Source organism: Coregonus lavaretus (genome assembly GCF_964263955.1).
Source record: "Coregonus lavaretus genome assembly, chromosome: 30".
NCBI lineage: Eukaryota > Metazoa > Chordata > Actinopteri > Salmoniformes > Salmonidae > Coregonus > Coregonus lavaretus.
This window is the reverse complement of record NC_140017.1, coordinates 22,287,251-22,302,204: the sequence shown is the minus strand read 5'-3', so window position 1 is coordinate 22,302,204 and position 14,954 is coordinate 22,287,251. Positions and strand designations below refer to the sequence as shown.

Genomic DNA, 14,954 nt, shown 5'->3' with positions numbered 1-14,954 from the left:
CGTCTTAAATGTCAGTCACATTTGGCTGCTTTAGTTCACAGAACATAAAGTGTGCCAGTATAATTGATGTCAGGAGAGTCAGGAGAATCATTCTACCTGAACCGGCTCTGCTACTAAGCGCCAAGTTCTTAAAGTCTTCAAAAGGAGCATTTGATCAAAGGCAAGGGTAATGGGGTGTGTTTGAAGGGGTATGTATGTTTTTGTGTGTGTATGTGCGGGAGTACAACAATACCATAGCCAAGATCAACAATAGCATCACTGCAGACTTCACAAATCAACCATTGAAATGGGTAAATACAGAAAGAGAGCGCTAAAGAGAAAAACAACTGTCTGATGCTCCTTCTGTGAGAAGATGGGACATTTGGTATCATTGTGCTCAGGCATTGAGGCAGACAGGGAGGCAGGGTTCTTGACAAGGCCACTATCTGCCTGCGAGGATAAATGTTTTAATCAGATGAAGCTGAAATTGGACATGCATGATCACAAGACTGGGAAGAGCGGGACACTCACGGGGTAATCGGTGTGTCTGTCTGTGTGTGTCTGTCTGTGTGTGTGGACTCATGGGGGCAACGTTCAGGGTGATGGTCTGACCCTGGGCCATGACAGGGTTGCTCCTGTACTTTTAATTTCATGGTCTGATTCAAACACGTCTGGCTCTGTGAGGTGCCAATCTTAGGTTAGGAGACAGACCAAATAACCCAGACAACTAGGTTAGGGAAGACCAAATAACCCAGATATATAGGAAGTCATAGAGGGTGGAGAGCAAAGTCCATGTTCTGACATGTATACACGCACAGTAGGACGTGGGCATATTATTAATTTAGGTGTTCACCCGGGAATATCTAGGTCTACATTTCCTTGAGCAATCAGATACTTATATGTACCAAGCCGTACCATTTAAATGGGTGTGTGCAGAGTATTATCTCGATGTGTACATTGCCATTTTACTTAAGGCATGTATATACAGTGCATTCAGAATGTATTCAGACCCCTTGACTTATTTTTTTATTTTTCACATTGTTACGTTACAGCCTTATTCTAAAATGGATTAAATCTTTTTTTCCCCCCTCATCAATCTATACACAATACCCCATAATGACAAAGCAAAAACAGGTTTTTAGATTTTTAAGCAAAAATAAACTGAAATATAACATTTACATAATTATACAGATCCGTTACTCAGTACTTTGTTGAAGCACCTTTGGCAACGATTACAGCCTCGAGTCTTCTTGGGTATGACACTACAAGCTTGGCACACCTGTATTTGGGGAGTTCCTCAAATTTTTCTCTGCAGATCCTCTCAAGCTCTGTCAGGTTGGATGGGGAGCATCGCTGCACAGCTATTTTCAGGTTTCTCCAGAGATATTCGATCGGGTTCAAGTCCGGGCTATGGCTAGGCCACTCATGGACATTCAGAGAATTGTCCAGAAGCCACTCCTGCGATGTCTTGGCTGTGTGCTTAGGGTCGTTGTCCTGTTGGAAGGTGAACCTTCGCCCCAGTCTGAGGTCCTGAGCACTCTGGAGCAGGTTTTCATCAAGGTTCTCTCTGTACTTTGCTGCGTTCATCTTTCCCTCAAGCCTGACTAGTCTCCCAGTCCCTTCCGCTGAAAAACATCCCCACAGCATGATGCTGCCACCACCATGCTTCACCGTAGGGATGGTGCCAGGTTTCCTACAGACGTGACGCTTGGCATTCAGGCCAAAGAGTTCAATCTTGGTTTCATCAGACCAGAGAATCTTGTTTCTCATGGTCTGAGAGTCCATTAGGTGCCTTTTGGCAAACTCCAAGCGGGCTGTCGTGCCTTTTACTGAGGAGTGGCTCCCGTCTGGCCTGAATGCTGAATGCTGGCCAGGCGGCCAGCTCTAGGAAGAGTCTTGGTGGTTCCAAACTTCTTTCATTTAAGATTGTTGGAGGCCACTGTGTTCTTGGGGACCTTCAATGCTGCAGAAATATTTTGGTACCCTTCCCCAGATCTGTGCCTCAACACAATCCTGTCTCGGAGCTCTACGGACAATTCCTTTGACCTCATGGCTTGGTTTTTGCTCTGACATGCACTGTCAACTGTGGGACCTTATATAGACAGGCGTGTGCCTTTCCAAATCATGTCCAATCAATTGAATTTACCACAGGTGGACTCCAATCAGGTTTTAGAAACATCTCAAGGATGACCAATGGAACAGGATGCACCTGAGCTCAATTTCGAGTCTCATAGCAAAGGGTCTGAATACATATGTAAATAAGGTATCAGAGGTTTTTAATACATTAGCAAAAAATTCTAAAAACCTGTTTTCACGTTGTCATTATGGGGAATTGTGTGTAGATTGATGAGGAAAATGTTTAATTTAATCAATTTTAGAATAAGGCTGTAACGTAATAAAATGTGGAAAAGGGGAAGGGGTCTAAATACTTTCCGAATGCACTGTACATAAAGGTTTTGGCACAGATCCAAGGACAGGGCATATGGGTAAGGTGCTTTTGAAGAGTCAGCAGGTGGCGTTTCGAGGATGAAGGGGTTACATGAAGTGCATGTATCAGTATTTTTGTGTCAAGCTCCTTCTCACCTCTGAGCCGGTGGCCTCCAGGATGGTGGGATGGGCGCTCTCGGGGGCCCAGGAGATGCACTCCACCACGTGTTCGTGCTCCCGCAGCTCGGCCTTGCACTCTTTGGATGCCACCACCCACACACGCACCGTCTGGTCGTTGGAGCAGCTGGCGATCAGGGTGCCGTCCTGGTTGGGCCGGACCATCCTCACCCACTCCCTGTGGCCCGTGAACGTCTTCACACAGTATCTGATGGATGGGAAGAGGGGAGATGGGTTAAAGATGGTTGCTTGCTTTGCAGAGGCATAGGAAATGTTGAATACTATTTAAAAATAAGAGAAGCTCCTGCACACTTATGTGAACGTTTTGGCTCACGGTAAGCACTGCTATTGTGAAGCATACTTACCCAGTGGCCACCTCCCACATTTTGATGGTTTTGTCCCTCGAGGCAGATACTATGTGATCTCCGTTGGGCATGATGGCTACGGACGAAACATTGTGATCGTGTCCTGGAAAACAGAAGACACAATGCAATGAGACCTTCACTGGTCAGCAGGTAGCCTAGCAGTTAAGAGCGCTGGGCCAGTAACTGGAAGGTTGCTGGTTCGAATCCCCGAGCCGGCAAGGTGGACAAAATCTGCCATTCTACCAACAACTTTTACCCCCTGGGCACCAATTACATTGATTTAAGCCCCCGCATCTCTCTGATTCAGAGGGGTTGGGTTAAATGTGGAAGACACATTTCAGTTGAATGCATTCAGTTGTACAACTGACTAGGTACCCCCTTTCCCTTTCCAAAACAACCACTGCTGACTGAAATTACCATTGGTGAAATGTCCAAGTACTGTACTTCAGACAGTCCCCAGAACTAAACGTGCCATAAAATAGGTTTTGTTCAAATTTGCCAATTAACATGAGTAGAGAGACGGCCAATTACGCTCAGGGTGTCTTTGTTCCTAGAGAAGAGGCAGTTAATTACCTAGAGACCAGGGCAGCCATCTTTAATCTGCTAAAAAGATGAGGAAACGTAAGTAGGCTCTAAAAGCCAAGCTTAAACATATGTGGTGGGGAGGGGTAGTGTGTGTGTGTGGTGGTGGTTATAATAATGGGTGGTGGAACCCTCACAAAGGGCTGCTATCTGGTGCTGAGTGAAGAGGATCATAATTAAACTAACTGTCCAAAATCTCTCCTAATCTTCACTACCAAACCAGCCAGCCTGGTGGGAGGGATGCAGGGAGGATGAGAGGGAAGGAGGGAGAGAGGAAGAGGATGAGAGAAAGATGGAGAGAAAACCGTGTAGAGGAGAAAGGGTGAGGAAGGAGAGAGGGGAAATTGTTTAAGGAGAAGGGAAGGACTGGAGAGAAGGAAAATTAGAGGAAGAAAGGAACTCTTAAGGAGAATGAAAGGATGAAAATATTAGGGGATGGGAGGATGACAGGAATGCTGGCGCAGTGGAACTGGCAGGCACAGAGAGAGGGATGGAGAGAGGGAGGAAGACAAAGAGAAGTGGTCCCAGAGCTCTCCTCCTTTCTTCACAGTGTGAACACAGCCTGTCTGTTTTGGGGCAACATGCCAGCTCTAACTGACAATGTAAATTACACCCAAAAAGGGATTGGAGAGAGACCGCTAATATCTCACACACACACGCACTGCAAACCTTGGATTTATATACGTCTAGGTTTACAACTCAAACATGGATAGAAAAATGACTGAGCCCTAGTCAAGAAGGGGAAGAGAGCTTATTTTGAGTTTTACTTTAAAGCATTTATATTCATTCATGTAGTATACTTCTTAGTCTGGGCAATTTCAGAGGCATTTTTGGGGAGAGTTTAAGGGGCATATGATGTGTTGATATGTTTTAAGAGCTCCAGACAGTTCCAATGGAATAGGAAAGCCACTCCAGTGGTCCTCCTGTTTCAGTGGGGCCTGAAGGCACACGTTGTAAGAGTTGCCGCTTCAATTTATCCAGCAATTACGATTTAAAAGAGGGGAGGGGGCAGTGACACTGCCTAAGGACTGGTACATTTAGAGTGCTGATGATATGAGAAATAGCACCTCGTCTTGAGGGAGTGTGTGTGTGTGTGTGTGTGTGTGTGTGTGTGTGTGTGTGTGTGTGTGTGTGTGTGTGTGTGTGTGAGTGTGTGAGAGAGAAAACAGAAAGGCTTCTCATTCTGCCCTCCAAATCGTAATATTAAACGGTGCAAATGACTGAACTCCAGAGAGAGAGAGATGGCGCGAGAGAACTAGTCCCCACCGCCTGTAGGAGTTAGATTGGGGAGTATGTTTAGAAGAAGTGTGGAATGGCTGGCATTAACATTAAAGCCTGTGTGACAGATAATTTGGCTGTGATGTGAAGCTCTTTTGTTTCACTGGGTTTTCTGTGAATTGGAGCAGATTACCATGGACTTCAGTGAGGATGAGCCATATCATACGTGATAATGAACAGCATCGGTAGCACCTGTGTCTCAATGCACATCCAAACAATCACACATACCTCACCATCCCTGGTCCTCCTCATGGTCTAAGACATAATAACCTCCAACCCATTAGCTCTCTAGCCAGTCCACCCTCTCCTGTCCCCTCACCATGCATGGTCCGAATGCACTCAAAGCCCTGGAAGTCCCACAGCTTGATGGTCATGTCAGCAGAGCAGGAGGCCAGCAGCTTGCCTGTCTGGTCAAAGGAGATGTCCTGGACAGAGTCTGTGTGACCCTTCAGCGTCCGCTCAAAGTCTCCTGTCTCATAGTCCCACACCTGGCGAGGAGAGAAAACACTATTTCAGCTGTCTAAACATGTCACAGATGAAAACATACATGAACACACACACACACACACACACCTCAGATGTTGGGAGAGAAGAAAACTAATGCATACACAAATCTAAACTTCAGCTGCTGTGTGACCATAAACACACATGAAAACACAAACACCTGAACAGAAACACACTTCAGCTGCTCTCCAAAATCTAAAAATCCCCACACCTCAGAGACCTCAAATACCACAGTCTCGTCTAGCCTAGTCTGCACCCTGTGACACTGACTCTTTCCTGAGCGACCAAGCAGCCAAAACAGGCTTACAGGAGGCAGGCTGAGACTGGCACAGAGAGAGATCGGGATAGCTCCAATGTCTGCAGTAGGAGATCATATTAATGTCATATCACAGGAGAGCCAACACGCTCTGGGTGAGGTGCCAGACAGACCTCTCTAGACATTAACTACCCACAGTTCACTGTCTGAGGTTCGTCTCTAGAGCTCCAAATATCACAGAATGATGAGAGCCTACAAGCCAGACGGCATCTCGACATGCAAACACCGACCCCATACATATTCAATGTTCAAAACCTTCCTTGTCTGATTAAATTAACTTTACTGTTTCTAGAAGAATACATTCGTCTGTGAAGCGTATCAACTCAAATATCCCCATATTGGGATAGTCAGGGAAAGAAATAAGCCTATGGTGGTTGAATAAATATGAGTCTGTCTATTGTGATTGTGTTGAAATTGACAGTGGGATTTGAGTCTTAAATAAAAGGGTCAACAAAAACACTACTTTGGCTGCATCTCAAGCATGATGGCTATCACTTTACTCTGTGTTTCCAGGCAGACAGGCACTGTGGGGATAAGCTTTTCCTCCATTGCTGAGCAAGCGATGGGGGGGACGGGGCAGAGGTGGTGAGGGCTGGATTTGGGAAGACCGTGACAGAAGCCCCCACCTTCTGCCTCATTTGGGCTTTCTCCACTGCCATGGCCACCCGCCCCCTCCCGTTTTGAGTGTAGTCTACCATAAAATCCACCCCAGTATGGTGTGGTGTTAAGTCTGCCAGTACCACCAAGACCATCACTTACTCTGCTGAGCTTGTGCTTCTGCCACCAAACCCATCAATGCTGAGCTTGTGCTACCTATGCAAGTGGCAGGCTAGTGAAACATGGTGGTGCAATTTATTACAGCTTTTATGGCATTTTCTTCTGCAGACCCATGTAGCCTATTAGCTCAGTAAGCTGCCGTCTAGATGCACTGCAGAAGGTCATTAGGTAATAAGGTCAGAGGTCAGGGGAGGCTGTGTTTATGTACTGACAACAGCATGAGATAAACAACCATAAAATGAACGTTAGCCACTCGTAACGATGTGGCTAAAAGTGAGAGACAAAAATGTATTACGTTTTCCATTGAACAACTGAAAATAACCTATATTCAATTGAAAGAGCAAAGCAGTAATTAATATAGGCCTACTTTTGAGAGAATGACACTATAAAATAGTCACTTTAAAATAATGGGGTCCAGTCTGTGCTAAAGGCAGGGTCTTTCTTGCCATAAGCAGCAGTTAACCTGACACTCAACCTCAAGGTGTTTGGCCTAGTTTAGTGTGAGGGACAGGATTTCTTATCACCATGCAGAGAAAGGGAAAGAGAGAGACACAGAGAGAGACACAGAGACCGAGAGAGAGAGAGACCGAGAGAGAGACAGTGAAGGAAGTAGAGAAGGATCACTGCTCACAAAACCTGCTGATTTACATACTGCCAAGGTGGCGAGCTCAAGGCTCAAGGACAGTAACAAAAAAAAAGGATTGCATAGATTTGCTACGTTAGCAGAAGGGAGAGCAGAGGACAAGGGAAGACAGGGAGTAAGAGGGGGAGAGCGAGAGGGAAGGAGTGAGGGCAAGCAGAGCACCAAAGCCCCGTGACAATTACTTCCTACATACTAAACAAAGAGGAGAAAAAGAGACTAGTTTCAGACTGCAGGCAAACCAACAGCCTTACTGGAATGTCAAAGAGAGAATGTCAAAGAGAGAACGTCAAAGAGAGAAATAAAGAGAGAAATAGTCAGAGGGAGAGAATGTCAGTGTGCAGAGCTCTTAAGTTCTGCTCCCCATTTAAAGATATAACAGCAAGGTTTGGAGGGAAAGTAGGGCACAGAGTGAGGCGAGCCAGGCCAGGAAAGAAGAGGCGAGGGCAGATTGGGGCCTGACTGAACCTGCTCCAGGATGGATGGATGGATGGCGGTCGTGGCGGGGGGGCCAGCACTCAAGCGGAAGATGAAATAACGGGGGGAATGGAAGGAGGGATGCTGGGAATGAGGAGGGGTAGCTGAGAGGAGGAGGAGGTGATTTTTGCTGTAGGGCGTGTCCTGACAAAAGGAGAGTGCGAGCGTGTGTTAGGTACTAGGTAATGCTGATGCAATGGCAGGCTGGCACACAGGCTGAATGAATAACAAGGAAGCAGAACTTATCGCTTTGGGAACGCAGCTAAAAGCTAAAAAACTCTGTTGTTTTATGAGCATCTCTCCTCTATTATCGTGAAAACAATATCTAAAGAAATCCACACTATCACACTCCTAGAGTATATTATACAGCATAAGCAAATCCAATGCAAGTCAATGGAGAATGAGGCCTGCTACAGTGTTCTCCCTCTCTCTCTCACAAGCACACACACACCACAGACATCAACGCACACCCGTGTGTGTGTCAGTGGTATGCGTGTCCAAAGAATAAAGTACAATACAGAAATGGCTGTAGTTCAAACGGCAATGAGTTGAATCATATACAGTGCCTTCGGAAAGTATTCAGACGCCTTGACTTTTTCCACATTTAATTACGTTACAGCCTTATTCTAAAATTGATTAAATAAAATGTTTACTCGATATACACATAATACTCAATAATGACAAAGCAAAAACAGGTTTTTAGAAATTCTAGCAAAATTATTAAAAATAAAAAACAGAAACACCTTATTTACATAAGTATTCAGACCCTTTGCTATGAGACTCGAAATTAAGCTCAGGTGCATCCTGTTTCCATTGATCATCCTTGAGATGTTTCTAAAACTTGGAGTCCGCCGGTGGTAAATGCAATTGATTGGACATGATTTGGAAAGGCACACACCTGTCTATATAAGGTCCCACAGTTGACAGTGCATGTCAGAGCAAAAACCAAGCCATGAGGTCAAAGGAATTGTCCGTAGAGCTCCGAGACCGGATTGTGTCGAGGCACAGATCTGGGGAAGTGTCCCAAAACATTTCTGCAGCATTGAAGGTCACCAAGAACACAGTGGCCTCTATCATTCTCAAATAGAAAAAGTTTGGAACCACCAAGACTCTTCCTAGAGCTGGCCCCCCGGCCAAACTGAGCAATCGGGGGAGAAGGGTCTTGGTCAGGGAGGTGACCAAGAACCTGATGGTCACACTGACAGAGCTCTAGAGTTCCTCTGTGGGGATGGGAGAACCTTCCAGAAGGACAACCATCTCTGCTGCACTCCAGCAATCAGGTCTTTATGGTAGAGTGGCCAGACGAAAGCCACTCCTCAGTATAAGGCACGACAGCCCGCTTGGAATTTGCCAAAAGGCACCTAAAGGACTCTCAGACCATGAGAAACAAGATTCTCTGGTTTGGGCTGAATGCCAAGCGTCGCGTCTGGAAGAAACCTGGCACCATCACAACGGTAAAGCATGGTGGTGGCAGCATCATGCTGTGGGGATGTTTTTCAGCGGCAGGGACTGGGAGACTAGTCAGGATTGAGGGTAAGATGAATGCAGCAAAGTACAGAGAGTGCTCAGGACCTCAGACTGGGGCGAAGACTCACCTTCCAAAAGGACAAGAACCCTAAGCACACAGCCAAGACAACGCAGGAGTGGCTTCGAGACAAGTCTCTGAATGTCCTTGAGTGGCCCAGCCAGAGCCCGGACTTGAATCCGATCTAACATCTCTGAAGAGACCTGAAAATGGCTGTGGTGCGATGCTCCCCATCCAACCTGACAGAGCTTGAGAGGATCTGCAGAGAAGAATGGGAGAAACTCCCAAAATACAGATGTGCCAAGCTTGTAGTGTCATACTTAAGACTCGAGGCTGTAATCGCTGCCAAAGGTGGTTCAACAAAGTACTGAGTAAAGGGTCTGAATACTTATGTAAATGTGATAAGATGTTTTTTTATTAGCAAACAATAAAAACAAAAAACTAAACAATTACTTGTCATTAGGGGGTATTGTGTGTAGATTGATGAGGGGGAAAAACAATTTAATCAATTTTAGAATAAGGTTGAAAACTTTCCGAATGCACTGTATTTGGCATATTTGGACTTAGAACAAGTCAAATAACAATACCATATGCTTTTAAAGAATGTAATTCTGAAATGCATTTCAAAATACATATGCTATAGTCATTTTAATGATTTCTTCACATTTTCTAAAAATCCCAACTTTGATTGACACTGACAGCTGACAATATTACAAAATCAATGTGGCCTGATTACACACTTGTACTAACTACACTGAACAAAAATATAAACGCAACATGCAACAATTGCAAAGATTTTACTGAGTTACAGTTCATATAAGGAAATCTGTCAATTAATATAAATTCCCTAGGACCTAATCTATGGGTTTCACATGACTGGGAATAAAGATATGCATTTGTTGGTCACAGATAAAAAATAACTAAATTAAAGGTAGAGGCATGGATCTGAAAACCAGTCAGTATCTGGTGTGACCACTATTTGCCTCATGGAGCGTGACATATCTCCTTCGGATAGAGTTGATTAGGCTGTTGATTGTGGCCTGTGGAATGTTGTCCCACTCCTCTTCAATGGCTGTGCGAAGTTGCTGATATTGGAGAGAACTGGAAAACGCTGTCGTACACGTCGATCCAGAGCATCCCAAACATGCTCAAAGGGTGACGTGTCTGGTGAGTATGCAGGCCATGGAATAACTGGGACATTTTCAGCTTCCAGGAATTGTGTACAGATCTTTGCGACATGGGGCCGTGCATTATTATGCTGAAACATTATTATGCTGAAACATGAGGGGATGGCGGCGGATGAATGGCACGACAATGGGCCTTAGGATTTCGTCATGGAAGCTGTGCATTCAAATTGCCATCAATAAAATACAATTGTGTTCGTTGTCCATAGCTTATGCCTGCCCATACCATAACCACACCATGGGGCACTCTATTCACAATGTTGACATCAGCAAACCGCTCGCCCACACAACACCATACACGCTACCATCTGCCCGGTACAGTTGATACTGGGATTAATCCGTGAAGAGCACACTTCTCCAGCGTGCCAGTGGCCATCGATTACAATGCCGAACTGCAGTCAAGGTCAAGACCCTGGTGAGGACGACGAGCATGCAGATACGACGAGCATGCAGATGAGCTTCAATGAGACGGTTTCTGACTATTTGTGCAGGAATTCTTCGGTTGTGCAAACCCACAGTTTCATCAGCTGTCCAGGTGGCTGGTCTAAGACGATGCCACAGGTAAAGAAGATGGATGTGGAGGTACTGGGCTGGAGTGGTTACGCGTGGTCTGCGGTTGTGAGGCCGGTTGGATGTAATGCCAAATTCTCTAAAATGATGTTGGAGGAGGCTTATGGTAGAGAAATTAACATTCAATTATCTGGCAACAGCTTTGGTGGACATTCTTGCAGTCAGCATACCAACTGCACGCTCCCTCAAAACTTGAGACATCTGTGGCATTGTGTTGTGAGACAAAACTGCACATTTTAGAGTGGCCTTTTATTGTCCCCAGCACAAGGTGCATCTGTGTAATGATCATGCTGTTTAATCAGCTTCTTGATATGCCACACCTATCAGGTGGATGGATTACCTTGGCAAATGAGAAATGCTCACTAACAGGGATGTAAACAAATTTGTACCCAGAATGAGAGAAATAAACTTTTTGTGCGCATGGAACATTTTTGGGATCTTTTATTTCAGCTTATGAAACATGGGATCAGCACTTTACCTGTTCCATTTATATTTTTGCTCAGCATATGTTGACACCAAATTTTATGCATTTACAGAATTGGTTCAGTGGCACGTTTTGATATTGTACAAGGACTTGAATTGGTTAAAGATGCAGTTCAATGGCTGGTACACAGCTCTGCAGTTGACCTTTCCTGAACTGGGACTCAAACCCAGGCCTTATTGGTTGCAGTTATACATATACAGTCAACTCCCATACAAGTCAAGTGGATAAAGTAACTTGCCACCAAAGTGTTGGGGAAGTTGTTTGGGATGGGTTGCTTGCATCTTGTTTATACATTGTTTCATTGTTTCCCTTAGCACTGTTTAGGCAGTCTTCAGGGACCTTTGCAACCAGCCTGGAGAATAACGTAGACATAGAGTAAAGACTGTTGTTGTTTATGATGGTTATTATATTCTACTGACCTTTATTGTGGCGTCCTCTGAGGCTGACACCATGACGCTAAAGACTGGGTGGAAGATGACGCGCGTGACGGGGGAGCGGTGGCCACTCAGCGCGTACTTCTCCGGCGGGCGAGGGATCCACTCTTTGGGGTCACGCTTCTGGGCTATGGGCCCACCCAGGGTGATCTCCTCCTTGGCCTCGTTCAGCTTTGACTCCAGCTCCATCACCTGGGGGGACGGACGGGGGGGGGGACATGTAGACATAGTTATCATCACAGTAGGATATGCGGTATTACATAGAAGGAAACTGGGCGTTTCTGGCACAAAATGGCTGCCATGCATCATCAGGTGGGAAATACATATTGGTGGTGTAGGAGGTGAGTTTAGCCCTTACAACGTTAGGCACTTGGAGAAGCTTGGAAAACCTCCATTTTGGAATACAGTAAGTGTATAATCTGTACTAAGCAAGCAAATTGGCTAATATAAGCTTGCTAATGTTGATGGATACATGGAAATCACTGCTGGCTGCTTCAGTGTACTGCTAAGTAAGCACATCAAAGCCACCCATATCAAACGATCTCATATCTTAAGGGCATTGGGTTAACACATTCAATTCATTGTAATGTAACTTTTTTAATACGGTGTGTATAGAGAGTATCTGCTGATGTTCCGCCACAGACATGGGCCAAGACTAACAGACAGAATGCCCAGCTACAACAGCATCCCCTAAATCAAACCACAAACCTTCTTTTGTAATCTGATGACTGAGGTCCATTTCTTTTCCAAAAGGCCGGCATACTTCTTATCCAATTCTTCATTCTAAAATTAAAAATGGAGTTAGGAAAAGAGCACCACACGCACACAGAAACACACACACACACACACACACAATCCAGCACGGAGCTTAGTTTAGGCCTAATCAGTGGGGCCTATGGGTCTGCCTGGGGGGCAGCTGAGGTTGCAGGCAGTCTTCGGATACAGTTGAGAGCACAGTAATAAGGAATGGGATTTACACCCCTACATACAAACAGGGTCAGCCTTGAGGCTAATTGTAAATACACACACACGGAGACATACTTACGGAGACCCACACACACACTTCTTAATCCCCCTCACACAGGCTAATCTCCTGCAGACAAGGGCTTACGCCCTCACAAACAGTACGCTGGGGAGGGACATTAACTTCAGGGAGCCTGGCAGAGAGCGGCTTCCACCTGGAGGAAAGGCTAGCAACAGGGGTATGGAGGCCATTTTACTAAAGGGCGAGGGAGGGACTTCTGGTGCGCGTTTACAGGCTGGCTAGGGTAAGGAGTAAGGCAAACGTAAGTGAAACCTGTTACGGGTACTAGCCAAGATCAAGACTAGCACGTCGCCTAAAAACGAGCCTACATGTGTTATTCAGGGAGGTAGAAAAATAAAATAAGTGGTTGGTGTCTGTGTGGAGACGTGAGGCATATGGAGCCCCCCCCCAGCTACCCACCATTGTGACCTGTACGCTCTTGTTGGCTGGCCCCCACTACATATTCGTCGCCAAACCCACTGGCTCCAGGTCATCTATAAATCACTGCTAGGCAAATCCCTGTCTTATCTTAGCTCACTGGTCACCATAGCAACACCCACCCATAGTCTGCACTCTAGCAGGTATATCTCACTGGTCATCCAAAGCCAACACCTCCTTTGGTCGCCATTCCTTCCAGTTCTCTGCTGCCAATGACTGGAACGAACTGCAAAAATCTCTGAAGCTGGAGACACTTATCTCCCTCACTAACTTTAGGCGTCAGTTGTCAGAGCAGCTTACCGATCACTGCACCTGTACGCAGCCCATCTGTAAATTAGCCCATCCAACTACCTCATCCCCATATTGTTATTTATTTTGCACCCCAGTATCTCTATTTGCACATCTATCATTCCAGTGTTATTACGAAATTGTAACTATTTTGCACTATGGCCTATTTATTGCCTTACCTCCATAATTTACTACATTCACACACACTGTATATATATTTTGTTGTATTTTTGACTTAATGTTTTGTTTACCCCATATGTAACTCTGTGTTGTTGTTTTTAATCGCACTGCTTTGCTTTATCTTGGCCAGGTCGCAGTTGTAAATGAGAACTTGTTCTTAACTGGCTTACCTGGTTAAATAAAGGGGAAAGGGATGGTGTGTTTGCTGAGTAGAGTTGGTACATATTTACATTGTCTCTTCATGTGGTGTTACTAATGGGAGAGATTAACAGCCTAGCCACTGTTTCAGTGGGGGAGAAAATATGCTTTGTGGTAGATTTCACCCATTTTCTTCCCTCTTAGGAGAAACAAAAGAGGAAATGTGGCTGTGTGGAGTCGTGCTGCAGGCACTGAGAGGGCAGCTGTGTGTTCTGAAGCTGAGCTGCTGCTCCTTGGCAGAAATCGCAGAGGTGTACAAGATAACAGTTGCTGCCTCGCTCAACGCTTGGAGCGATAAGAAGAGGGGAGGAGGAGAGGTGACGGGATGGAGGGATGAAAGGAGTCGTGGCATTGTCTGTGAAGAGAGAGGGAGAGAAATGTGACCTGCCATCTGCCCAGACCCTTTGCCGATGGCTTAACACAAAGTCAGTCAGTGCTCCACACACACACTCCTTCTAATCACTGTGGTCTGTCAGTCTATCAGCAGGATGTGTGTGTGTGTGCGTGCGTGTGTGTGGGCAGTGCCAGACGAGAGGTGCGGCATGCTGTTTAATATCCTACCTTCAACGCCACTCTGCTCACCTACACACTGCATTACATTATTTTAGCAGGTCTTAAAAGAAACCCAAGACGAAGGCTGTAGATGTAGCATTAGGGGTAATGCCTCCATTCTCCATTGGCATAGCCTCCTCATTTAACAGGTAATGAATAGACTAGATTAAGGCAATGGAAGGCTGTTAATGGAATTGCCAGCATCATTAGGGCAGACTTAACACAATCCTGGCAAGGTGTGTGCGCGCGCGGTGTCAGACACATCAGGGAGCTTCTCCGTCCATAGTAATCTATTATTCAGGCTGTTTCCACTAACTAGGGAGGAGGAAGGACTGAACACCTCTATCTGTGCTATACAAATAGGGAGGTAATGACAAAGACGGAGAGAGGGAGAGAGAGAGGCAGAGGGAGCATTGACATGTTAAACTGCCACACGTTGTTTTTGGTCTTTGTTTTGTCTAGTTTGAGGAGAGATTGTTCGTTGAGTAAATTCAAAGGGCTCTTTCGTTCGGGCCTTTAGCTGCTAGCTACATTAGCTCTGATCGAGCACAGCTA

The 14,954-nt window shown here is 45.6% G+C and overlaps 1 protein-coding gene across 2 annotated transcripts in view; it reads right to left on the bottom strand.

Annotated features, from left to right (window-relative positions):
- Positions 1–14,954, bottom strand: part of LOC311105382 (lissencephaly-1 homolog A-like) — a 61,588-nt gene that overhangs the window by 5,498 nt on the left and 41,136 nt on the right. For both annotated transcript variants that reach the window (XM_084147521.1, XM_084147522.1), the window contains exons 4-8: positions 12,428–12,502; positions 11,705–11,911; positions 5,128–5,296; positions 2,949–3,051; positions 2,563–2,791 (exon numbers count right to left, since the gene is read on the bottom strand). In XM_084147521.1, coding sequence (XP_084003647.1) covers positions 2,563–2,791; positions 2,949–3,051; positions 5,128–5,296; positions 11,705–11,911; positions 12,428–12,502 — 783 coding nt within the window. The remainder of the gene's footprint in view (positions 1–2,562; positions 2,792–2,948; positions 3,052–5,127; positions 5,297–11,704; positions 11,912–12,427; positions 12,503–14,954) is intronic.